The 24,644-nt window shown below is 40.8% G+C and overlaps 1 protein-coding gene across 2 annotated transcripts in view; it reads left to right on the forward strand.

The window, feature by feature from the left end:
- Positions 1–21,845, forward strand: part of TUBGCP3 (tubulin gamma complex associated protein 3) — a 53,988-nt gene extending 32,143 nt beyond the window's left edge. The window contains exons 10-22 of one of the 2 annotated variants that reach the window (XM_052773926.1): positions 2,399–2,531; positions 3,870–4,036; positions 5,828–5,938; positions 6,335–6,443; positions 11,031–11,220; positions 12,493–12,628; positions 13,421–13,489; positions 14,232–14,367; positions 16,914–17,002; positions 17,137–17,268; positions 17,649–17,789; positions 18,377–18,493; positions 20,704–21,845. In XM_052773926.1, the coding sequence (XP_052629886.1) occupies positions 2,399–2,531; positions 3,870–4,036; positions 5,828–5,938; positions 6,335–6,443; positions 11,031–11,220; positions 12,493–12,628; positions 13,421–13,489; positions 14,232–14,367; positions 16,914–17,002; positions 17,137–17,268; positions 17,649–17,789; positions 18,377–18,493; positions 20,704–20,862 (1,689 nt within the window). In that variant the 3' untranslated portion in view covers positions 20,863–21,845. The remainder of the gene's footprint in view (positions 1–2,398; positions 2,532–3,869; positions 4,037–5,827; positions 5,939–6,334; positions 6,444–11,030; positions 11,221–12,492; positions 12,629–13,420; positions 13,490–14,231; positions 14,368–16,913; positions 17,003–17,136; positions 17,269–17,648; positions 17,790–18,376; positions 18,494–20,703) is intronic. The other variant, XM_052773927.1, reaches the window with a different exon arrangement.
- Positions 21,846–24,644: the final 2,799 nt, after the last annotated feature.

Raw genomic sequence — 24,644 nt, forward strand, 5'->3', positions numbered from 1 at the left:
AGACTGGAGTTTCTGGGGATGTCCCTCAGCACCTGACTGAAGGGGATCCCAGAGGCATGTTATGTTTGGATTTTGAAGAAGCCCCGGCAAGATTCCTCCCCAAAGGCTGTGAAAGAAAGGAAGGAGATCCAGCAGTGGAGAAGAGATTCTCTTGTGACTTGAAGGCTGGGAAGCACAAGGTCACGCTGCAGGATGGAGAAGGGTCAGTAGTGTGCACCAAAGATAGGTGCCGGCACTGGTTTTAGTTGATGTTGATGATCTGGAGAAGGTATGGTAGAGTGAAATCTCCCAGTCTGTCAGTGAAAGCTTGCTAGCATTGGTACTCTGGATGCTCTGTCCATGGCAAAGAGCAGCACGAAACAGTGTGTGAGCAAATCGGTGCTCGGGAGCCTCAGTGTGGGAAGTACAAGGTCTTTTATGTGGAAGAAAGCTAATCTAATGCATGCTTCCTCAGTGCTGGACTTGGCATCAGCTGGCCCAGTTTGGGGAAGAACCTTGGTGACCTCGCAGGCGGTTGTCTGCACTGCTGGACTCGGCACTCTGAAATTGGCAGGAGGTTGGTATAAAACAGAGTAGCCAACTTGCAAAATTTGTTTCCTGAGGATGTTATGGCAAAAGGGAGTACCAACAGGTTGGAAAAGGGATTATACAAATTCCTGGAAGACAGATCTGTAAACTGCTATTAGAAGGGCTGAGCCAGGATGCATCCTCTGATGTCCTGAACACTGCAACTGGGCTGCAAGGAGACTAAAGGGGACGGATTGCAGAGAGGGGTCAGCTTTGCGTGCTGCTCCTGTACAGTGCTTCCTTTTGTCATTATTGGAGATAGAGCAGTAGTTCATCTAGCCAGCGTTCTGACAGAGGATGGCATTCCTTATGTTCATAATTGATGGAGCAGAAATCTTTAAGAAAGAAGTCAGCATTCTCAAGACTTTTGCCAGATTATCCCAGAGGTGAGCTTGGTGACTTGTCAATTTTATTTTCAAAAGTGACAGAAAAAAAAAAATCCACTTTTTTGAAAGACACTTTCGTTACAAAACCGTACATTTCAGTTACTTGAAAACATGTAGAAAATTGTGTCTTGGAATCGAGTGCATGCCGCATTCCTGTATTCAGCAGGTCATACAGGCTGCCAGCTTAGGAGTTGTTAGCTGCTGTTCCAGTTAGCAGTTCAGGCATAGCAGTACATAAGAATCTCATCAAAGGGTTCTGTACTGTCTTTCTCTCTATAGCTTTACATTATGTCTTCACAGCTTCCCCCAAACATGTTTCTGCCTCTGAAAGAGTTGTCCTGAGTGTACTGCGTACTATTCCATAAGCTTTTCAGGTCTTTTCCTTGCAGACTGTTTTCATGTTGTCAGCCCATTTAAAAATCCACTTCCATGATGAAGATGTATCATCTCTTCCCTAAAGACAAAGGGTGGTTCTTGCTCATACATCTCTCTTATTGCCAATTTCCAAACAAAACAAAACAAAAAGAACATGGACCCAGGAGCATCCAGAAGCTAATCTGGCTTTAAGGCTGAGCTTAATGTGGATGACACTAGTCTTAAACTTAACTGATACCTAGTATTTGGCTAAAAATGTGCTAGTTGCGGAAGCACGGAGTGGGTTGGTTGCCTATACAGGAAACAGAGCATCTTTTTCTAAGAGTTTATCTGCTTGGACTGTTCTAGGAACTTGCTTCTGTATTCTTAGGTTGTGTTCTTGTCCTGCTTACACCATCTGTACGTGTGTGAGATGTGCATTTGCATCTGAGCTGCAAATATTTGGCTTTCATTTCCTGTAGCGTTGGAAGATTTGTGGTAGTCACATTGCGACAGATTTTTCTTATAATAGCTTTTAATTTTTTTTTTTTTTCCTATGGTAGCAATTCCTTAATCTCACTATAGAGCTAACTTAAGTTCTGATGGCTTCTGGAGGAAGACATTGAACAGAACTTGTCCCACGTTCAACTAAAATAAGCTGGCTGTGCAGTAATAAGAATTTTACCTCCTGCACCCTTCCTTTCCTTTAGATGTTTTTCTTACTCTTTTCTGAGCATCTCTTTGGCCAGTATTTGCTGTCTTTCAGGATCTCTGCTCTCTTTTCCTTAGCTCTTCTTTTGTGACTAACTATCTATCACCTTGCTTGCTTTAACTTTCTTGGCCTTTGTGCTCTGTCTGCCCTATTACACTTCCACTTGTCTCTGTCTTTTCATCTGCGCTTGATTCTCTATTTCCACTTGTGTGGCTCTTGGATTTTGGCCCAATGATTTAATGAGAGAACATATAATACTGGGTATTTCAAGTGTATTAGTAAAAATCTAACTTCAGAACTAAAACTATGAAACGACAGTTCTGCTTCAGTTTTGCCGGTTTTGTTCCTTGATATGTCTTTCTGTTTCTGATTTGATCAGTTGCAATTGGAAGATGATCAGGGCGTGAATTTGGGACTTGAGAGCAGTTTAACACTTCGCCGTCTTCTAGTCTGGACATACGATCCTAAAATAAGGTTAAAGACCCTTGCAGCACTTGTTGATCACTGTCAAGGTCTGTTTAACATTAATTTAATATTTCTGGGGAAGTTGTGTAACTCTGAGTAGTTGTGCATGCCAAAGGTGGATATCAATAATATTAGTTATTTTTTTTAGAAAATTTAAAGTAGCTAATCCAGAAGATTCTCTCTCTACCTTTTAGTTTAGGCAAAAAACTGACGAATTATACTGCTGGTTTGATATACTTAGACTTTTTTGCCTTTTTTTCAAACTAGAACATGCTTGAGAAATCCTTCAAATTTTAAGTACACACTTTTCATGCTGTTTTCAATTATTCAATGTTAGTCATCTTTCAGAGAATGTTACACTGTTAAAAAACCCACTAATACACTATGAAATGGTTGGCTTAGTCTCTTCACGATGTATGAGTATTATGCTATTCCTCTATATATGATGGCATAAAGCAGTCATTTGCAACTTGTCTGCAGATTCATGTGAAACCATGAAACTTTACAAATCTGCAAATAGTGTGTGGCTGTGCTGTCAATCCACAAGAAAATGCTGAGGAGTGGTGGTGGAGCTGACCAAAATTTTTGCCCAGCAGCTGACCCATAAGCTATGCTTTTCCCTGAGGGTACTTCAGCTTTGCTGTCTTGAAAATAAATGGAGATTGTGACCCTTTGGAAAAAGCATCTTAACCAAAAAAGCTTACAACATCTATTTTACCTTGATTATTGGAATTGGTAACAATTTTAGAAAAAAAAGTGGGCTTTACTTTTAAGACATTCATCAAAATTTTGAATGCTACAGCCTGTGCTGCAAGGAACCTTTAAGATGTGCAGCATAACAGCAAAACAAGTACTAGTTCTATTTTATTTTTTTTAACAACCTCTTACCTTTCAATTGCAAGAAGACTGGAGGTATTACCTGAAGGAGCTCTGGGGGGAACTATAACCAAGAAGCAGGAAAGATGTGTTTGTGTGTATGTATGCACACAGATCATCTGAGAGAGAGTCAAGTACAGGAGAGAAGGAAAACATACTAAGGCTCCTTTAATGCTATTCTGGTGGGGGCCGTGGGGAAGAAAAGAAGCATAAAGTCAACCTTTGTGTGTGATCTGATGCCTTGAAATTTGCATTCCTCCAAGCTACCATAAAGTAGACAGAATATGGTGTCAGAGAACTGTGCTTAATGCTTCAGTGAGATTAATGATTCATACCTAGGAGTTCCCTGTCAACGTTAAAAAAATATACTTTTGCTACATTTTAGAACTGTTGTTCAGCAAGCTCTGAGTGACATACGACTTGCTAAAATCAATGGCTGCTGAATTAAAGTGTGGTGTGTGTGTTTTTTCCTTCATATGTTTCTGTTCCTCTCCCCTATGATCTTACAGGGAGAAAAGGTGGTGAACTAGCCTCAGCAGTTCATGCCTATACTAAAACAGGAGATCCCTACATGAGATCTCTGGTTCAACACATTCTTGGCCTAGTATCCCATCCTGTACTGAATTTCCTTTATCGCTGGATTTATGATGGAGAGCTGGAGGATACATACCATGAGGTAATATATGTGATACAATAAATATTTTTTCTCTGTTCGTTTGCTTTGTGGGAGTATAATCTGTGGGAAGCTTAGAGGAGAATTTGAAAAGTAGACTGTGATGGAAATGTATAACATATGAGTAAGTAACATACACAATAACAACATGAAATGTGACATCCTGCATGGATTCAGTCAGTGTGATATTTGGAGGTTGCAATGATGCAGTATGTTGTCTTCAATGAATCATATCCTGAGTCTGTTTTAATAGAGGCAGAATGGACTAGCAATAGATGCTTGCTTCTGAAGAGAGGCAAAGTCATCTATCTTTTCTTGCTTAGTGTAACAATAGTAATGTATCCAGAGTCCTTTGTTTAGAATGCAAGCGTTGTATTTGGAATAAAGTTCAGAATACTCTGACTACCCGCTCTTATCCTCAGCTTCATAAATAACTTCAGTTTGTCAAATTGGGTAGAAGAGGTTTATGGTTCCAGAGTTCCTCTAGAAACTCTACTGTTATTTGTTCCGACTTCTGTAACAGCAAGTTCTAGTAACTGTCCTTTTTCTCCTTGGAAATGTTTTTATGCCTTTTTAAGCTCTCCCAACTCTTTTTCCTGTCTCCAATCAGTACAGTCTTGTTAAAGTGACATTTTTTTGCTTCCAAGAAGCCAAAGAATCATTTTTTAAAATGAATTGAGCACTTCTGAGACACATATGTGTAACTGTACTTGAGCATGAAATATGCTGTCTGTTTTCTGAAACTGTCCATCTGGGTCAAAATTAAAATGAGTACCAATATCGCCCACAGCTGATCTTCAAGCTCAGCATTAGGAGACTTGTGTGAAATGTCTATGAATCTTTACGGCTAGAAGTGTAAAATAGACTTTACTTTTTTTCCCAGCTACTCCTCAGACATGTGAGGTGTTGTCTTTTTTGGTTTTTATATCATTCATCAGCTTTCAACTTTTTGTTTAAAAATTTACGTGGGCACTGTAAGAGCGTTCTTAATACTGAAAATCACTGTTGGATGTGGTATACCGAAAGCTACAATTTTCAGACCATAGACACAGTTTTTGAACAAAGACAATTGGCCGTTCTTGGTGGAAATGGTATTTGGAGGCAGTGAAAAAAAGTTCTTGTCTAAAAAATCAGTATCTTGTTTGACAGGATGAGGAGAGAATCAATCCACAAGTCACTTTAACAAAAGTAATCCTGTAATTTTAGTTTCTTATAAATGAAGGTATTTTCTTGCATGGAGTTGAGAGACCTTAGCATTTGATGACCAGTTCAATTGCAGGGATCTCTTGGTTTTGGGGGTTTCTTTTTGTTTTGTTTTGTTTTTTTTTGTTTTCTGCAATTCTGCATCTGTTAAAATAGGAGGAAATCCAAAGGGACTTGAGTAAAAATAGAATCAGTAAAACAAAAGCATATTATACTTATATTCTGAACTTTATCTTCTACCCTAACTGTGTTACAAATTGCCGGAAAATGCTATATGCTTCTGTATTTCGTAGTGGATGTTTTACAGATAGTACAGTTTACCCTGAGGTAGTCAAGGTTTCATAATGTACAGAGGAGATTAAGTTATGTGAGCTCTTTAACTTTTTCTTCAGCGTTCATATTGGTCAACATACAATTTAAATATCAATTGCCAGGACAACTCTGCATGTTAGCTAGGAAAAAATTTTTTTTTCTTTTTTAGTTAAAAGCACAATTCAGAATATTTTTACAGTTTTCTAAATATTGAAATGAAACGCTAGGGGAGAGAGTTTATGTTAGTCTTTTGGTTTTAATATTTATTTCAATCTACAGTTTTTTGTAGCTTCAGATCCTACAGTTAAAACTGATCGGTTGTGGCATGACAAATACACTTTGAGGAAATCAATGATCCCTTCTTTTATTACAATGGAGCAATCAAAAAAGGTAGGAATTCAAAAATTAGTCTTCTGATGATTTGTTTGCCCTATGCTGCTGTTTAGATTTCCATTAAGAAAATAGAGACCAAATTTAACAATAAATAATCCTCTTAAGAATTTTATAATTGTTTGCTGAGGAAGACTATAAGACTGTTTCTCCTTTCCATTGTCTAACTGATAAACTTTAAGGAGATCTCAAGGGGGGAAAAGAAGTTTGTGTTTAAAACCTTTTTGTGTTAGCATTGAAGTTCTGGATTGCTGTGGTTGGGATTGTGAAGCTAAGAGCACACAGGGATGACAAAATATCCTGTTGTCCTGGTGGTTGTGGATGGCTTTTTGGTTTGGTGTTTTTTTTTTTCTTATCTGCAAATCACTTGAAAAAAATATATCCTTTTTTGTTCAGGTCCTCCTAATAGGAAAATCCATAAACTTTTTGCATCAAGTTTGTCATGATCAAACTCCATCCACAAAGATGATTGCTGTGGCAAAATCTGCAGAGTCTTCAAAAGATGGTAGAGTATTCAATATTTGAACTGAGCTCTGTACAGTATGTAGTTTAGACTGTAAACTGACATTTTGGATAGTGGGGTGGAAAGGAGTACAAAAGTCTCAACTGACCTAAAATAAAGGTATTTTAATGGATACTTGAATTTTACAAATGATGTATGAAGATGCATATGTGCAATTTTCTTAATTTGATAGGTTTGCTGGATGGTTGTTAATGTACTGGATTTCTGAATGAAACCGTTCAGAAACCAGTCTGCCTTCAGCTGACTTTCATTGAAAGGGCTGGGGTGGGGGCAGGGATATTCTGGAGTGCTGCAGTAAGAATTTAGTACTTGTGCCTCCTCATCAAATATACTTCATCATACAATTCCATAATAATACTGAATTAATTCTGTGATTAAAAAATAATAAATAATCAATTAATCGTAAATAAGAGAATGGGCAGTAAAAACAGGCAGGACAGAAGCCTTTCTGTAAATGCACTCTACCACTGTAATATGTCTGAAGAAAATTGAGTATATGGAAGGTTAATAAAATTCTTTTTGAAGATTACTTAAAATTGGGGTTGCCAGCTGTTGAACTTTAAACCAAAATTTAACTATCAGAATTCCTTCAGGTTATTTCTTTCTATTTAAAAGAGATTTCAGTTTTAATGAATGAGAATTTATATACCATTTGCGGTTATTCTTTGGTGGCATATTCTTTGCACTAAAATTAACATTGTTATGATGAAAGATAGCAAATAAACATCTAAAACAAGGAGACTATGCGTAAATACTAAGCAAAGAAGGTAAGGTAATGCATAGGATGCTGCTGCATCTGGGAGAAAGGACAATGTGCTTTCTTCTCGTGAAGGTGATAGTTTACTACTATAACTTCTTTTTAGAACTCATTTAATATACCAAAGAGAGTCTAATTGTTAACATGTAGATCACTGGGTGTCGTGGTTTAACCCCAGCCAGCAACTAAGCACCACACAGCCGCTCACTCACTCCCCCCCACCCAGTGGGATGGGGAAGAAAATCAGGAGAAGAAGTAAAGCTCTTGGGTTGAGATAAGAACGGTTTAATAGAACAGAAAAGAAGAAACTAATAATGATAATGATAACACTAATAAAATTACAGCAGTAATAACAAAAGGATTGGAATATACAAATGATGCACAGTGCAATTGCTCACCACCTGCTGATCGATGCCCAGTTAATCCCCAAGCAGCGATCCCCCGCCCCCACTCCCTCCAGTTTATATACTGGGCATGACATCACATGGTATGGAATACCCTGTTGGCCACTTTGGGTCAGCTGTCCTGACTGTGTCCTGTGTCAGCTTCTTGTGCCCCTCCAGCTTTCTCACTTGCTGGGCGTGAGAAGCTGAAAAATCCTTGACTTTAGTCTAAACATTACTTAGCAACAACTAAACACGTCAGTGTTACCAACATTCTTCTCATACTGAACTCAAAACATAGCACCGTACCAGCTACTAGGAAGACAGTTAACTCTATCCCAGCTGAAACCAGGACAGGGATAATTTCTCTGATGCTATTTGCTATGTAGTTTCTAGAAGTATAATGATGTCCTACTAGTATATCCAGCTTTTGCCAAGAGAAGAATTATCTAAGCATTTGTTTTTCTGTCAAGTTCTTTACTTAGTTTTCTAAGAACATCCTTCTTTGCACTTTCTGATATCTTGTACAATATCTTTTCTGTTATTCCTGTACTCAAAGATAAATTTATTATATATAACTTTGAAGCTTAGTTTTGTGGGATTGTCTTTTTTTTTTTTTTCCTCTCCCTCCAGATTAACCTTGGATTAGTTTTTACATTAACTCTTCACAGCATGGACTTTCAGCATGAGTACCTCCATGGAAGATGTTCTAATAATAAAATCCCATTCATGTCCGCAAGAATATTTAATCTAATAATGTGATTTTTGTACCATGCGCAGTGGTTGCCTAGTCAAAGATGCGCTTAAAGTGCAGAGAGGGATCAGGGCTAAGTGAGTAATAGCTGTAAATGCATTTGAACCATCATCTTGCCAGCTACTCCAGAAAAAGGCAAAAACATTCTTTGGCTACACTACTTTCACCACTTTACACAGTGTTTATGGCCATGCTTTTCCAATTTTTTTTTTAATTTGCACTCGTTTCTCTCTCGATTGAATGGATGCCCTGCACAAATTCCCTATTATGTAGGAGATGAGAGCTTCAAAGCAAGTACATTATCTTAAGTGCTGAGAATACATGTTTCAGGCAGAAGTGTAGTTTTAGAAATGGATGTTATCCACTATATCTGCCATGTGCTGAAGGCATGCTGAGCTTAATTCTGCACGAAACTGCATTTGTGTTTAGGGCATTTTACCCATTCAATCCAGAAAGAACATTCTGTGTCAGTGATGTTGCAAATGCATCCTGTCATCCTTGTTTGTGCCATCTGACAACATCCTGAGAGTCCCTTCAGATAATGACTTATAATAAGATGATGGAAAGCTAGGATGCCAGCCTGAATTCTGGATGCTTTTTCTCACTTTAAATCTGAACATTTCATGAGTTTGGCTGTATTTTTTTTATTTCTTTAATTTGCTTTGGAACCTTAACTCTCATGTTTCCCCAGTTTCCTTTTGATGCTGAAGTAATCATGATGTAAAAAAACTGAACATGTATTAAAATGGGAAGTCAGAGATGAAGGCACAGGCAAACTAGGCAATTCCCTGCTTCCTGTTGGGTTTACCTGTGCCTTAAGCCAGTCCTAGGCCCAACCTCTGTGTCCAGTAGCTGAAGGTATTAGCTCATAACTCTTTTTGGGTTGGCTTGTTCCCTCTTCTGCTTTGCCCATTAGGCTTGCAGCATCTTGTGGAAAGACACTTGCAGGAACACATCATTGGGATGTTGTAACTTACTGTGTTCTGTCTGTGAAACACCTCTTTTAGCTTTTTTTCCCTGTCTGGAAGTTCTTCCTTCTTCCTCTAAAGCCAGCAGTGAAGCCATGTGGCAGATCAGATGGCTGGTACCGCTATGTGTGCAAGCAGCCACACTTGAACCAATCTTTTGAAGATAGCAGTGAAGAGGACAGGATCTGCTGATGGGGAAAAACTAGATGAAAGTCAGAATTGACTGGACATTCTCACTGCCCTGTTGCCCTGTACTAGTGAGACAAGTGCCTTTGCATGAACTGACATTTTTCCATTTTTCCCAGCAGTGGGAACGCTGCTGCGTGCTTCCTTACCTGAGCAATGCAAGAATTGCTTTGTCAGATCACACTAGATCTCTGCCTTGACCAGAGTGAGCAGAGACCTTGGTGAGCTGTCTCTCCTGGTTTGCTGTCGGTGACTGGAAAGGGGACTTTGAGGATTCCTTACTACAGGCTGTATTAATTCTCACATCTCCTAAGCTTGATGCATGTTACTTGACTAAGTAGTATTCTCCTAGTGTAGGGATTTTGAGCACAGCAATGTGTTATACAAGTGTCATCTCTTTGACATCTCTGCATATGCTTGCACTTCTGGTGTCTTATGGAGAGCTTCACAGGTTACTGAATGAGAGTTTGGAAACTTCAGGGAATGTCATTGAACCAGACATTGTGAGGTTTCCCTCGTTAAAGAGTGACTTCTTTATTAGAACCACTGTTTATTTCTTCAGTTTAAAAGCATTTTATTAATTGAGGCTGAATCTCATCAGAACAACATGAAACTTGGTTTTAATTTTTCCTGTCTGCGGTGCATGTTGAAACTAATCCTGGAGCAGGCAGTGCACTGTCTTACACTACTTTGGTACCTGGATCTTCATTTTTTACCTTTAGAACAATAGTTGTGTGGTTAAAAATTATTCAAAGTGGGAGCGTGTCCTTTAATGCTGAGGAAGGTCTGAATCTTACGATAGTTGGCAGTCCAGTATTTGGAGTTTTGTTCCATGTTGCCTCAGGAGGCCACACTTCTTGCTATCTCCTAACAGCCTTACTGCAGTCCCTTTCTTAATAAGCTTGTAGTTGTACAACAGAATGAAATACGCTTCCTACTAAAGGGCAGTGTCCTACTTTCTGCCTCCAAATTGCCATGCACTTAAGGTGGAGAAGAAAACATTGGGTTGCTGGCTGTCCCTCAGATAACACAAGCATATTCCCTCCTCTCTCGTTCTGATTTATATGTGGGAGCTCTTTTCTGTTGAATGTTCTGACTGATTCTTAGATTTCTTTCCCCCATCCCTCCCACCCCACCCTTAGAAGTTACTTCTGATTTAGATCCCCCCACCCCCTCAACAAAGCTTTTTCCTCAACTCTGAGTTTTTAGATCTCCTTCAAATTATTTGATTCTGTAAATTGCAGTATTTCAGCAAGCTAAAAAAAGAAAATCACTTTCTGTGTAAAAGTGATGAAATAATATGAGCTCTTATTGGAAAGTACAAGCTGGGCACAGATTAAAAGTAGTAATGTTGAAGTATGGGCTGCTTTAGACTTGTTTGCACCTTGGCTATGCCAAATGTATAATATAGTGGATCAGAATAAATAGCAATTTCTCTGCTTCTGTGTTTCAATTCCAAAGCTTCTTTGCCTCAGTTTTGGAAAAATAGTAATTAAATTCTAACTTTTTTTTTTTTTTTAGCTGCTGATTTGTTCACAGATCTGGAAAATGCATTTCAAGAGAAAATTGATGCAGCTTATTTTGAGACCAGCAAATACCTGCTGGATGTTCTCAATAAGAAGTACAATTTACTGGAACACATGCAGGCCATGAGGCGCTACTTACTACTTGGTCAAGGAGACTTTATCAGGCATTTAATGGACTTGCTCAAGTAAGAGAGTAGGAAGGGTAACTATATTGAATTTCTGAAGCTTGCAAATGTGCATGATGAGAACAGAAACTGTTTTGCTTTTGGAAGGGGACCCTTTAAGAATCTTACTACTCAAACATTTAATTGAACAACTTTTAAATTCTATTTTGGGTTTAATTTCTTGACCCCGAGGCTTAAAATTTGTTCTTCCTTTTTGGTAGGAAGTACATACAGGAGCATTTCACAATGTCTTGAAAAGTTGCACTAAGATAGGTATCAGCCTCGAGGATGTTAGCATTTCTCTCGCTCCTGTCAGCAAGTTTTAGCAGAAAAGTTCTGTTGCTCCTGATGCCACTAGTTAGCATTGCTGTGAACGTTAGGCTTCTATATTTTGGAGGTGTTTCGTCCAAAACATTCTGTCAAAACTCCTCAGTGCATTTTTCAAAAATTGATGCCTCACCAGCCTCTGTTTTAAGCGCTCAGGTGCACCCACAAGTATCAGTTTCAGTTCTTGGTGTATTTGCAAGCTCACTGCTTTTACATGCTGGTGCTACTGATGAAAGTTAGTCTATCAAAAATGTCCTTTACAAAGCCTTCCTTTGGTCTAGGAGGCAGGCTTTGTAATAGAGCTTCCATTAACTTGTTTGAAAATCAAAATCAACATTGTCTGGTGACGATTTGTGTATGACCATGCTTTTTTAAGTGAAAATTAGTGTGAAGCATAATAAGGTTGGTTTGCAGAATTGGTATTACATTTGAGGCAGTAGTGAGGGGCTTTCCAGTCCTGATCATGGGGGAGAGGAGTAGTGCAAGGTGCTTGTTACTTGCATGTTGCAGCTCTTTGGAAAGTTTAAGTTAGGTAGAGGGGGTGTGTTTGTGCTTCTGCCAGCACTTCTAAGCCCGTGAGATGCCTATCAGTAAGTCTCTCAAAACTGAAATGAAATTATTGGTTTGATGTGTTAATGATGTAATCTGCCTCATTTTAGATATGAATGCAACTCAAATTACAGAATAATTATGCTAGGAATCCTGGTAATTTCAAATTACTGGCATTAAATGAGGATAAAGTTACTCCTCATGCTGATGTTCAGGTGTATAGCTGCATATGAATAGACATATTCTGCTGAAATATTTTGCTCATTGATTTTCTTTGTGGTTGAGACTGAAAGAGTAATACGAGAGGTTTTGAAAGTCTGTCAGAAAAGTGTTTCACTGTGTGCTGCAGTTACTACCAAATTGCTGCTGCAGAATATCTTGGTGATATGCCATGACTGTTTGTTTCATAACCACCAGGCCAGAGCTTGCACGACCAGCTACAACCTTATACCAGCATAATCTAACTGGAATCCTTGAAACAGCGGTGAGGGCAACTAATGCCCAGTTTGATAATCCTGAGATTCTCAAACGATTGGATGTTCGGCTTCTGGAGGTCTGTTGCATCATGGTGACTCTGACCTGAAACATACCTTATTTTGTGTGTGTATATGTGCAGACATCTACATGAAACAAAATTTTCATATGTTTATATAGTAAATACGCCCCCTCCCCCCCCTTCCCTTTGAAGTCTACTTTGAATTATGTAAACCTCATTTAATAGGTCTTCCCTTCTTTTCTCATTTCCTGCCTATTGTCTATTTGTATTTCAAGCTGTGGGTTTACAGCTGTTTCACTGACAATACAAAGTTGAGATTTGTAATTGATGCTGGTGGCCCTGATTTGAGGTTCTGCAAACAGCTCCTGCTGCTGTTTCTCTTACAAGAATCTGGGGGGTAGTCTCTTTGTCACCAGTAGTTACAAAGAGTGAAGCAATGAATGTGTGTTTCATGAAGGAGACCTCTGGTAAGAAACTTGTTAATGAGAGCGCTCCAGTCTCAGAGATGGGAGTTAACTGATGAACTGTAGCATCTGAAATAAGTCTATACCTTAGGCTGAGTCCTGCCTAAGAAGTTTTTCCTTCCTGTCATTTTCTTTACTAGTTCCAATGGAAAAACATTGACATTACAAACATTAACATTTGGGTGAGATGAATCCCACCCTTGTGTCAAACTCCGATTCATTTTTGCTTAATCTACTACTTTGAACAAGGAACTCCTGTAACTCATATTGATGTGGATGCTTGTTTCTTCATATGCTGTGGAGAATGGAAGAGTAAGCAAGAGTTGGTCTTCAGCACTAGTATGCTCTGATTATACATTGAAAGTAGCATATCTTTTTAATACAGGTATCTCCTGGGGACACTGGATGGGATGTCTTCAGCTTGGACTATCATGTTGATGGGCCAATAGCAACGGTAATGTCATATACTGCTGGCTGTGAAGATGTCTTGAATACTGAATTGAATTGCTAAATTTTTTTTTTTTAAATAACGTTTGTTTTGGAGTGTAAGATCAGAGGGTCTTTTTTTGGCATCTAGGATGCACTGACTGTATAAACAGTTGAGCCAAAATCTCAGTTCTTATAAATTGACCGTGAGTGCTGAAAAGCTATATTTAAAACAATGATTACTGAAAATCAGTAATTCATTTGTTCCAGCAGAGATTTTAGCAAGTACTTAATAACTGGCATGCTCCTCTTCCACTATTACTAGTCTGTAGCTGCTAATTTGGGATAATTTGCAAGGAACTGAAGAATGTATTTGAGGAGAACCTATTTGTATTGTCTAAATGAAATTTGATAGGTAGTGTTCATTAGAACTACTGAGAAAATAGCTACACTATTGATCATTTAACCTCTATAAAAAACTTGTAAAGAACTTTTCATATGTAGTTTGAAAAGAGCGAAATGTTTAGGCTTTGCCATGTTCATCCCTTCTTAGACTTCCTGTAGTGCCCTGTGCCTACTTGAATGTTAGGTAGCTCAGTTCAGCCCTTGAGGGAGGATCTTTCCAAAAGCTCTGGGGTATCCAGGGATTTTGTTTTGACAATATTTACCAATAAACTGCATGGGTCAGATAAGATGGACTGTGAAGAGGTTCTTGGTCCTTCAGAACATTAGTCTATTAAATTTGTACTGATACCTTGTTTGTTTTGTAGGTGTTTACACGTGAGTGCATGAGCCACTATCTTAGAGTATTTAATTTCCTTTGGAGAGCGAAGCGAATGGAGTATATTCTTACTGATATATGGAAAGGGCACATGTGTAATGCAAAGCTTCTGAAAAGTATACCAGGTGAGAGAGGCCCAAATGGATGACATACTGGTAAACTGGATTTAGATGACTGCATCTTATTTTAAACTGTGTGTTAAGAGGGGAAAAAAGTAGTCTGTTGGGACAGATGAATTTTATATTTTGTTGCTTCTCATGACTGACTGTTTAATGTTAGATGATGATGAAGATAAAATAACATTATTGTAAATTGAAGTTTCCTGTTTGTTGTTTTACTTAATCCTTGGTTGTGAGTTTTTGTAGCAGTGAGCAAATGAAACATCCAATGTCTTTGGAAAAAGACTGTTACTCTTCCATCCCCTTTTACTCATCTTCCTTGATGCCTTCCTATCTGTACCCTGTGTCTTCCTCTTTCTTGTGCTGGAAGTAGTAAGTCTCACACGTACACACTCCTGAATTTACTAGTTTTACCTTTGCTCATTCCCTGTGCTTTTGTTTAGCTAAGAAGAGAAGAGGCTAAGAAGAGAGAGGTGTTTGAGAAGAAAGAGGAATGCTCTTTAAGTGTAGTGGCTCTGGTGTATGTTTAATAGACTGGGACTTTTTGATCCTACTTCTCAGCTGAGAATATAGCCAAATTTGTGAGCATCTGTACTGGCTCACTCTTGACTCTTTTACCTGTCTACATTTCTCTCAGTAAAAAATAGCTATTGAGGGTTACACTTCTTTGTGGCGTAGTAATATTTACAAAAATTTGTTTATGTTTTTATAAATAGGAACTGTTTGGTGGGTGGGCCACAGAAGTTTGCTGGGAAACAAGCTCTTGTAAAGTATGCTCTAGTGCACAAGGCTGATCTCTGGACCTGTACAGGATGACTATGTTTCCTTTCTGCTTCTGTGAGACAGGATTTTGTTCCCTTTGAGACTAGAGTGCAGTTAACAGATTTTATTCTTATCACCTGAGGGTCTTCAGGCTGGAGCTGTCTCTCATTGCTAGGGTTTTATTTGTTCTTCTGGTCTCAAGAGGAAGTTTGATTTTCTTCCTTTTTTTCTTCCCTTTTTACCAACCCCCCACACCCCTTTGGGAGGCCTTTCTTTGCCTTGGAGCAGTCTTCTGTAGACTGCAGTTGCTTGTCGACTTTAGTTTTGGCTACATTTTAAGTAATGTAGACATTTAAAATGCTGGCCAAGCTGTTATAGCTATTGTTGGCAGAAGGAGCAGTGTTGTATTTCTCAGTTTGTGCCTCTGACAAAGGAGATTATGTTTACAAAAACCTGTACTGCCTTCTGCCTGGAGGGACAGGAGTCTTTCTTACTCACTGGCATGTCTAAGTTGGAAGCTGAAATACATGGAGAGTCCACCCTAGCACTGATCTATGAAGTAGTAGTAGAACTTGCTTTTATTTTCTCTTTCTCCCTCCAAAACAGTACCTTGCCCTTCCAGTCACAGAGCACTAAATGGAAGACAGTAACTGATAGGAGGAAGCAGCTGCCAGGGTCTTTTGTTTTTCAACCCCAAAGAGGTACCATTTACTTTCCAGGATAGCTTTATTCACAATTCCCCAAAAGTCTTAACAGCCAGGGATTTTAATGCTTTAAAGTAGTACTTCTACACAGTAGTGGCACGCTAGCTCTTTTCCTATCAGTAATTGGAAGAAGAAATACAGATGTATCCGACTCACCGATGCTGAAGAATTTCTATTTTTTAGCCAACCCTGGAGGTTTTTTTCATTGCTCCTATTTAAAGTTGATGCAACATAATGTGTTAGGGATAGTCTTCCTGCAAAGGCATAAGAAATGAAGAAAAAAGTAGCTTGTTACAATATCTTTCAGATCATTGGATGGTCCTGTAACATCCCAAGATATGAAAATGTAGAATTCCTTTTGTTGTAGTCTCAGCTTGTCTGCAGTGGCAAATTACTTCGGCAGCTTTTAAGAAATTACTTCTTCTGTCTGGATATTTGCCTGGTTCCAGAAGGCTGAGTATCTTCATTCCAGAGAATTTTGGCAGTTGATGGTAATCTTGATATTACCCTTCTGCAACAGAGGTACCTTCTCTTACAGGTGAGCAGCTGAGGCCATTAGTGACTTGCCTGTGGGTCTCTGTTGTGGATCAGGGAATTGAACCTGGACCACATGAGCCACAAATTCCCTACCCCCTGTCACACCCACCCTCTCTTCTGGTCTCACTGTAGCTAAGTAATGCAAAAATATGCTGTCTGTGGTTTGAAGGCTAATGGTAAGAGATGTGAGAGGCCCCAGAAGCAGCTGCAAATCTGTGGCCTCAGATTTTCAACTGAAAGAAGGCATGGGACATTAACTGTATTTTACTCTCTTGGGACTGAGAGGGTCTTTTTCACTAGTGATACTCAGCAAGTTTCCAGCACTGTCCAAGCACGCAGTTGGCGTCATCTTTGGCTCACATTTTCTAGGAGTTAATTGTGCAATATTCTTTGCTCATCTGTTGCCAGCCAGTATTGCTGCTACCACCCAAGACTAGTGGCTGTTTTATGAAGTATTCAATTTGGTAGAAAAAAGTTTACCAAGCTGGTTTGATGGCTGTGCCTGTCCTTGCAGTCTTTAACATGCCATCTCTTTGGATTTTTTTACAGAGCTTTCTGGGGTGCTGCATCAGTGTCACGTTCTGGCATCAGAAATGGTCCATTTCATTCATCAAATGCAGTATTACATTACATTTGAGGTATACTCTATCCACCCAATTAGTTGCTTAAAAATGAAGTACTTTTAATATTCTGTATGTGTTGTGTGTCTTAAATTCCAAAGAGCTTGTCATCTAGCAAATCAAAACAGCACAATCCTGAATCATTGCTCCAGGTGCTTGAATGTTCGTGGGATGAACTCTGGAACAAGGTCCAACAAGCACAGGACTTGGATCACATCATCGCAGCTCATGAAGTTTTTCTAGACACAATCATAGCTCGGTGCTTGCTGGATAGCGATTCCAGGGTAAGTCTTCTCCTTTGCATGAAATTGTAGCTTTCTGATCTTGGCTTATGTGTTAGGAACCACCTTCTCTTATGTTGTAGGAGCAAGGGGAAAAGTCATTTTTCTTCCTCTGATATAAGACCTTATTATGGTAGGCTCTGTATTTATTCCCCAGACACAGTGACAGATGCTGATTATAAAACTTGTGACAATGTGGGCCAGTTGGTTTCAGTCCTAAGAAGCTGTGTGATCGTGCAACAACTGTCTTAGAGCTTTGCAAAACAGTCTCTCCAGCTGTGCATGAAAAGATTTAGTTTACTCATGTCCTGAAGAATGGTAGTAACTTAAAACTCCTTTGCTGTACAACTGCTTCATTGTTTTGTTGCTTAACTGTCTCACAGGTACTTCTCAACCAACTTCGAGCTGTTTTTGATCAGATCATTGAGCTCCAGAATGCCCAAGATGCAATGTACAGAGCTGCTTTGGAGGAGTTGCAGCTGAGGTTGCAATTTGAAGAGAGGAAAAAACAGCGGGAGCTTGAGGTACAGTAGGGATATTACTAGAACATGAAAATTAATTGAGGTGGATATACTTGCCTTTTGACATGCTCAGGATTTTAGATACTATGTAGAGGTACAGCAAAAATGAAAAATGTAGTTGGGACAAATGTAAAAGTCATCAGCAGTAGCTAGTGAATTCAGACAAAACTGCTGAATGGTGTTTTTCATTTCTGTCTTGCCCAAAACCTCTAGGTGAGCAGATTCTCTAGTGGCCATTGGAGGTTGAGAAATTTAGGGCTCTTTTAGGTGAAGGAAATAGAAGAGGCTTTAAGATTCTGAACCCTTTTGCAAAAAATACCATAGCTCCATGCCTGCCTCCCTACTGTCAGTCTGTGGGACATGCAGTGCTGGTGCAAGACTCGCCTCGCTTTGCTAACCCCAAATTTCTTCCATGTGCTGTACAACAACCAAGGGGACTGATAGTTTCAGTACTAGAGACTCCATGTGTGGCTTACTATGGCAATGGTTGGTTTGCATAAACATGGTGGTTTAGCTGGGCAGAAGGTGGCCCAGTTAGCAACTTTCATCATGTGACACTTGACCTCTTAACTCATTTGGTCTCTGCGTAGGGCAAGTGGGGTGTAACTGCGTCAGAAGATGAAGAGGAGAGCAAGAGGATGAAAGAATTTCAAGACTCAATACCCAAAATGTGTTCACAGCTGCGAATACTGACTCACTTTTACCAGGTGCCCCTTAGATTATATTTTTTTTAATATGGATGCTGAGCTTTGATATATAGAACTCAATTTCAGATATAGAGTAGGTGTAACTTTCATATTTTTGTGTGCAGTTTGTGGATCTAGGTCTTCATTTTTTGCTTCTCTACTTAAAAGACTGGATTCACTGTTCCTCAGCAGACAGTAGGTGTTATGATCATGTATGTTCCCCTGACAAAGGGAATAGTCTCTTCATGTAAGTCTCCTCCTTCATCCAGTAGTGGAAATAATAGCTATCTTCTGGTGTAATCTGAGAAGAAAAAAAAAAAAAAAATCCTTCTGCATTCCATTTTTTTTCTCACCATCTTTGCAAGTCATTGCTGTTAAAGACTGCAGAAAGGGTCCTTATTAAAGGCCTAACACTTGATTTTAAACACACCGAGGTGGGCAATGTGTAAGCTGTTTGGGCAAATGTGTGCAGGCTGTCGTCTTTAATGGTAATTATTCTGGCTTTGTCTTAATTTGTTATCTGATTCTAAAGCTCCCATTCCCCAGAAAAAACAGCTGTTAGATTTCAAGGAAAGCATTCCAGAAAGCGATGAAAGGGAGTGACACAGCACTATGTGCCACAGCAGCCTTTCAGGATTAGACCCTGGGTCAACTGAAAACCAAAATCCTATCCCACCTCATCTCTTGACTTTGATATGTGAGATACTCTTGATGTAGTGTGGTGTACCTTTTAACTTCTCTTATTTATCACCTTTGGCATGCCTGAAGTTAGGATTTTTTTAATAATGTTGATACTGAGTTTGACTTAAAGTTGTAGGGCCTGCTTTCTTCCTTCTTGCTGTTGATATTTCTTGTATCTTTCTTTCTTATTTCAATATCCATAAATACACATTTAGACAAATGCTAAACATTTAAGCATGCATTGTTTCCCTAGGTAAATGAATGAGTTTGAAGTGGTTTTGCTGGGTTGTTACCCTTACGTTTGTTTTACCTTGTAAGAGTACAACTAGTTCTTTATAGCAGTTATAGTTGTGACTTAGCACCTCTGCAGGATGTGCAGAGCACTTCCCAGTCCTCCTCTCTGGTGGTTTGCATCAGATCCATTTCTGTATTGCCTGTTATAAAATACTGTTATAAAATTATAAACGTTATAAAATACTGGTGGCTTTTGTTGAAGGCTGTAGAGATCCTGAGCTTTGATGCGAGAACTTCAAATCTGGGAGGAATTTGCTCCTGGATCCAAATACTGCAGTTCTCCCTCCCAGAGGAAAATAGAGCCAAATTATTTAAGTGTAAGCTGTGAATAGATTGTAGTTTGTGTGCTCTACAGGATTGCAACAAGTTGACAATATATCTTTTGCCTGCGTGGACTGTATTCCTGCTGAGCCCTACTATAGATTTTTCCAGGCAGGACTTACCTGGCCAGCCTTGGTCATCTTTGGAAGTAATGGGGTGCTCTAGTTATGGGCATGTCCACGTTAGTATTTAGTAGAGATCAGGAATGAGCTCTTCAAATGAGTCTTCCCATCCTCCTGAAGTCCTCTCCTTTCCTGCATGCTGAGCAGCTCCTGCAGTCCCTTGGCTAGAGCCCAGTGGGAAGATGGGCTTCGGGAGAGTGCTTCCTGCTTGCTGAGTGCCAGTCCCACATAAAAACCTCTCCAAATGCATAGAGTCTAGCTACTGGTCTGTAGGGCACTGGCTGCCCTAACTGGCAGGCGCCCTGCTGTGCTGGGGTGCTGATGCTGCTGTACAACCTGCGTCAGATACGCGGGTTTGAAGCACGCGGTGGTCTAACGCCGGCCTGGATGCCGCGCGGAAACAAGGGGAGGTCTCCCGCTGGCGTGGGTCGGGTCCCGAATGGTGTCCCAGGGACGGTGGGGCTGCCCCGGGGGGGTGGCCGAGGGGCAGCCCCCCTGCAGCTCGGGAGCCGTCAGAGAGATGGAGGGTGCCAGGAGGGCACGGGGGGAGCGGTTTAAAAGACCGAGCTGTTTGCCCTGGAGACTCTGACGTGCGTGGCAGACCTTTGAAGATAAAATGAAGCTCTGGGGTTTTGCGGGAAGAACGAATCCGGCACGACCGATTTGCCGACGGTAGGGGAGAAAGGCTTGTGCTCGCCTTTTGCCGGATTCCCTCTGCCTCCTTGCCAGGCCTGGGCACCACGCGGCATCCCTGTGCAAAACACACCGGTGATGTCGTCTTAGCTGTCTCTTGGGTTTTTCTGTCTCCTTCAGGGAATCGTCCAGCAGTTCTTGGTCCTGCTGACAACGAGTTCTGACGAAAGCCTTCGGTTTCTTAGCTTTAGATTGGACTTCAATGAACATTATAAAGCAAGAGAGCCAAGGCTTCGTGTGTCGTTGGGCGCTAGAGGCAGACGAAGCTCACATATGTGACACAGCTGCTAAGGACCGCACCTCGGTATCCGAAGGACGTTGAACCTCTTGTTGGACAAGGCAATCAGTGTTGACGTAATACAACCAAATCGTGCGTGATCGGTGTCTACCATTTCTGCAGGCAACATGTTTTCAGTCATGTGATCGTGTGACACTGTATAGCAGAAAGGGAAAAAAAGTAGGGTTTTTTTACACTGACGTTTCTAGAATTACCAGACTAAACGGGCTGATTGAACCTCTTCTAATCAACTTCTTAAATCATCCTTTTAAACAAATGCCAATTTTATTTGAAGCTTTCTGAGCTCTCTCCACTGTAACTTATATCTGTGTCCAGGAAATTGCATCTTTTGTTTATAGAAAGCATCCTTTCCTTTTTTAACAAGAAAATAAGAAGGTTATTTTTTCTATATGTACTTGTTCTATTTGAAGAGAGCTTTTGTTAAAGCCAACAGATTAGGACCCAGACCTAATGTCCTTGTTAAGAAGCTATACAGCATTTCATTATGCTGATTTTCAGTGTTGTGATGTGTTTGACTGTGTGAGAACCTTTGTATCAGGAGACATAAACCTATATTTAATTTTTTTGTTGTTTTCAAAGTTAACTGAAATAAAAATTTAGTAGGGAAATTCTATGGTTACTGTACAGGAGAAAACTATAGAAGCAGAGCAGGAGTGTATCTATTGCACATAAGATCTAAAAAATGAAGTTAAAGCCTCAGTACTGTGAAAGGAAAGTGTTGGTTAAGATTGAATTGAATGAAATAATTGATGTTCAGAATCAGATGTGTAGAAACAAACTGACTTGGCTAATGTTGACTTCATTCTCTTCTCTTCCCTATTTTTTCATTGTAAATATTTATATATTGCTGTCCAGATGTTGGGGTGAGGGGGATTCTTCTTTTGCAAAGTTGTCATTATATCAGGTCATTTATTATGTTCCACAAGTGCAAGCTTAGAAAAATAAAAACACAATTATCTTTCAATCAAGTGTTTTGCTTTTTGTAATTGAAAGATGATGATTTTTCCACAGGGTAAGAAAGGAGAAGCTTCCAGTTAGGAGTGTATTGATTCACAGACCCCTACCCATTACAGGATTTTGGTACTAGTCTTATCTATACTTAGTTGTGTGCAATTCATTAACTAACAATTACCCTCAGATCAACCAGGTCTGTGGCCTTTTTTGCCCTTTGCCCTTGCTCTGCTTGAACCCTGGGAAGCAGAGGCACTTGCCAGGCTGTGCAGGTGAGACTGCTGGGAATCACGATGGAGGTGAACTCTCGTGGGGATGATGCACTGACTTGCAGCCCTGGACTAGCGGGTTTGCCCTCCGGACACCAGAATTCCCGTTATTGTGCAGGCCTTGGAGTCCTTGCTTTTGTTAAATAAAACATGTAAGGCGCTTAACCATGTGCCCTTAAAGGACCTGCTGGTGCAGCTACCCTCATGGGGGGGTAGTTGCAGGCAGCATTTTGGCCGTAAAAAAATACGGACTCTGAAGCCAGTGATATTCTGTGTGCTGAAGGAAAGCTGAAGGATGCTGAGCTTGGCGTCACAAGATTGCAAATCACTTGGCAAGCAGGAGTACTCTGTTTTTGTGGGTGTGGTGGGAGCGTATTGTTCTTGTAAAGTCTGAAAGAACTACAAAGCTTATGCGAATTTTGTTTTGGCCAAAACTGTTGGGGGGGGGGGAAACCCTAGATGCGTGGGCACTGTTTTGGCCAGTGCCTTGAGACACATGTTACATGATCCCATGTGTCGTTAGACAATCCACAGGCCAGAGGGGCAGCATCAATGTCAGAACTAGAGGACAAGTTCCAGAGGAAGGTTTAGTTCCCTTCACTGCTAAAATAAAGCCGGCAGTACGCGGTAGTGGCCATGCTGGGGACGATCACTTTGAGGTGATTCTGCAGAAATCTGTTGATTTGGGAAGAGTCCTCAGTGCTGTAGGAGTTGCTCTGACTGCCAGGCTGAGGGGGACGTTTGGAACCCAAGGCACAGAATACCTGGGCTGGCAGGGACCTGCCGTTGTCCTCGGTGCTCCTTTGTGGGTAGAGACCGGTCTTTTATCCCCCAACCCAGCAGCTGTCATGTTTATGTCAATCTACCTTTTTTTTTTTTGTAGCTTCCAATCCTACAATTCAAACTGATCAGTTGTGGTGTAACAAGCATAGCTTAAGGAAGCCGGTGACCCCTTTTCAAGTGAGATGGAGCAATGGGAAATACACAGACAAAAAGATCAATGTTTGTGATCGTCTGTTGGCACTGTACTGTTAGGGCCAGATTCTCATCAAGAGAGTTAATCAAAAGTTGAGCAATAAATACTTCAGATTTTCCTTTGGGCTTGGAAATAACTATAACAGCATTGTCATAATAAATTATATGACAGCACCAACACTTCAAACCAGAGCAGAAAATTATGACTTGATGCATCAATAAATATTTGAAATGCAAGGCATATAGAATAACCTGTCCAGCTCTGCAGGAAAATCCCCTGGAAATGGATGGGAACTGTTTCTGAGATCTTTGGTTTCTCAGGCAATGGCATCCATTCTTCTCTCTTTCTCAGAGATTGCTTTGCCCACGCCGGTACCTGGGGAAGAGCCATCACCGCTCTTGGACCCTCTCTGACCTCCAGGCTGGGGGAAGGTTCCGAATCCCTGGCACGCAGTAACTGGATCAGCTCTGATGGAAGATCCCCTGGAAGTGGATGGGAGCTAGCGATGTCATCTTTGATTTTTATGGCAATTTCAGCCTTCCCCCCACCCCCCCACCCTTTTGCTGATTTTTTGCTTTGCCTTCACCTGCAGCTGGGTCTTCCCTCTTTGGGGCACTGTCAGCGTTACCTAGTGCTGCTTCTCTGCAACACCAAAGCATGGCTTTCATGAAAGAATCTTCATCGATACGAAGGAGGAGACTGTTTTTATAAAGCTCTTGCAAAAGAAAGGCTAACTGAGCTGCCCACAGCTAACTGCGCTCCAGGATGCTGTCCCTAGAAATACTTCACTGTGCGGAGCAGCCATCCACCCAGGAATGCTGGGAAAACCAACTCACCCTTTTCTTCAGCAGCGATTTAACCAGGTGACCCAAAGGTGATTTTGGAAGGAGAAAGCGTGGGAAAATAGTGGGATAAGCAGATAAAAGGGGCCGGTTGTGTGTAAATAGCGTGCTAGCCAGTATGTTTTTTTAGCCTTGCCCTTCGCCTGATCAGTGCAGCCTGTCGTGTCTCCTTACTAAATCCCCTTCCCTTCTCCTGGGTGTCTGTGATGGGGGTCTGAGTGCGGCAACTGGAGTGGGATCGCGGGTGGGAGGTGTGCCTGTGGTGCTAGCGACCACGGACGCTGCCGTGAGAGGACGTATGGATCCGGAGGTGAAGGGGTCCAGGGGTCCGCGGCTGGCTGGACTCTGTGTATAAGCCTGGCTACGGCAGAGATCCGCCTCTGTAGTGCGAGCCTTGCGGATGGTGCTGTATTCAAGGATTTAGGGAGGTTGAACAGCCGTGTCTGCTCTACGGGGCCTTGTCCCTGGGGCTTGAGCAGCCTGAATGTCAGTGTGAGCAGCCACTGTATGGGAACCTGATGGAGTGTCCCGTCCGTGCCAGCCCATCCCGCGTGCCGGGGCGTGGGAAGAAGGAAACCCTCCACGGATGGGACCTGTGCACTGCACCACGGGAAAATCCATCCAGGCTCCGTCCCGTGCTGCACAAAGGTGGGGTCTCCAGCATCTGAAGAGGTATAAGTTTTGCTCACTACCTGTATTCCTCTTTTTATCCTATTCATTTTCCT

Source organism: Harpia harpyja, chromosome 22 (assembly GCF_026419915.1).
Source record: "Harpia harpyja isolate bHarHar1 chromosome 22, bHarHar1 primary haplotype, whole genome shotgun sequence".
Classification (NCBI taxonomy): domain Eukaryota; kingdom Metazoa; phylum Chordata; class Aves; order Accipitriformes; family Accipitridae; genus Harpia; species Harpia harpyja.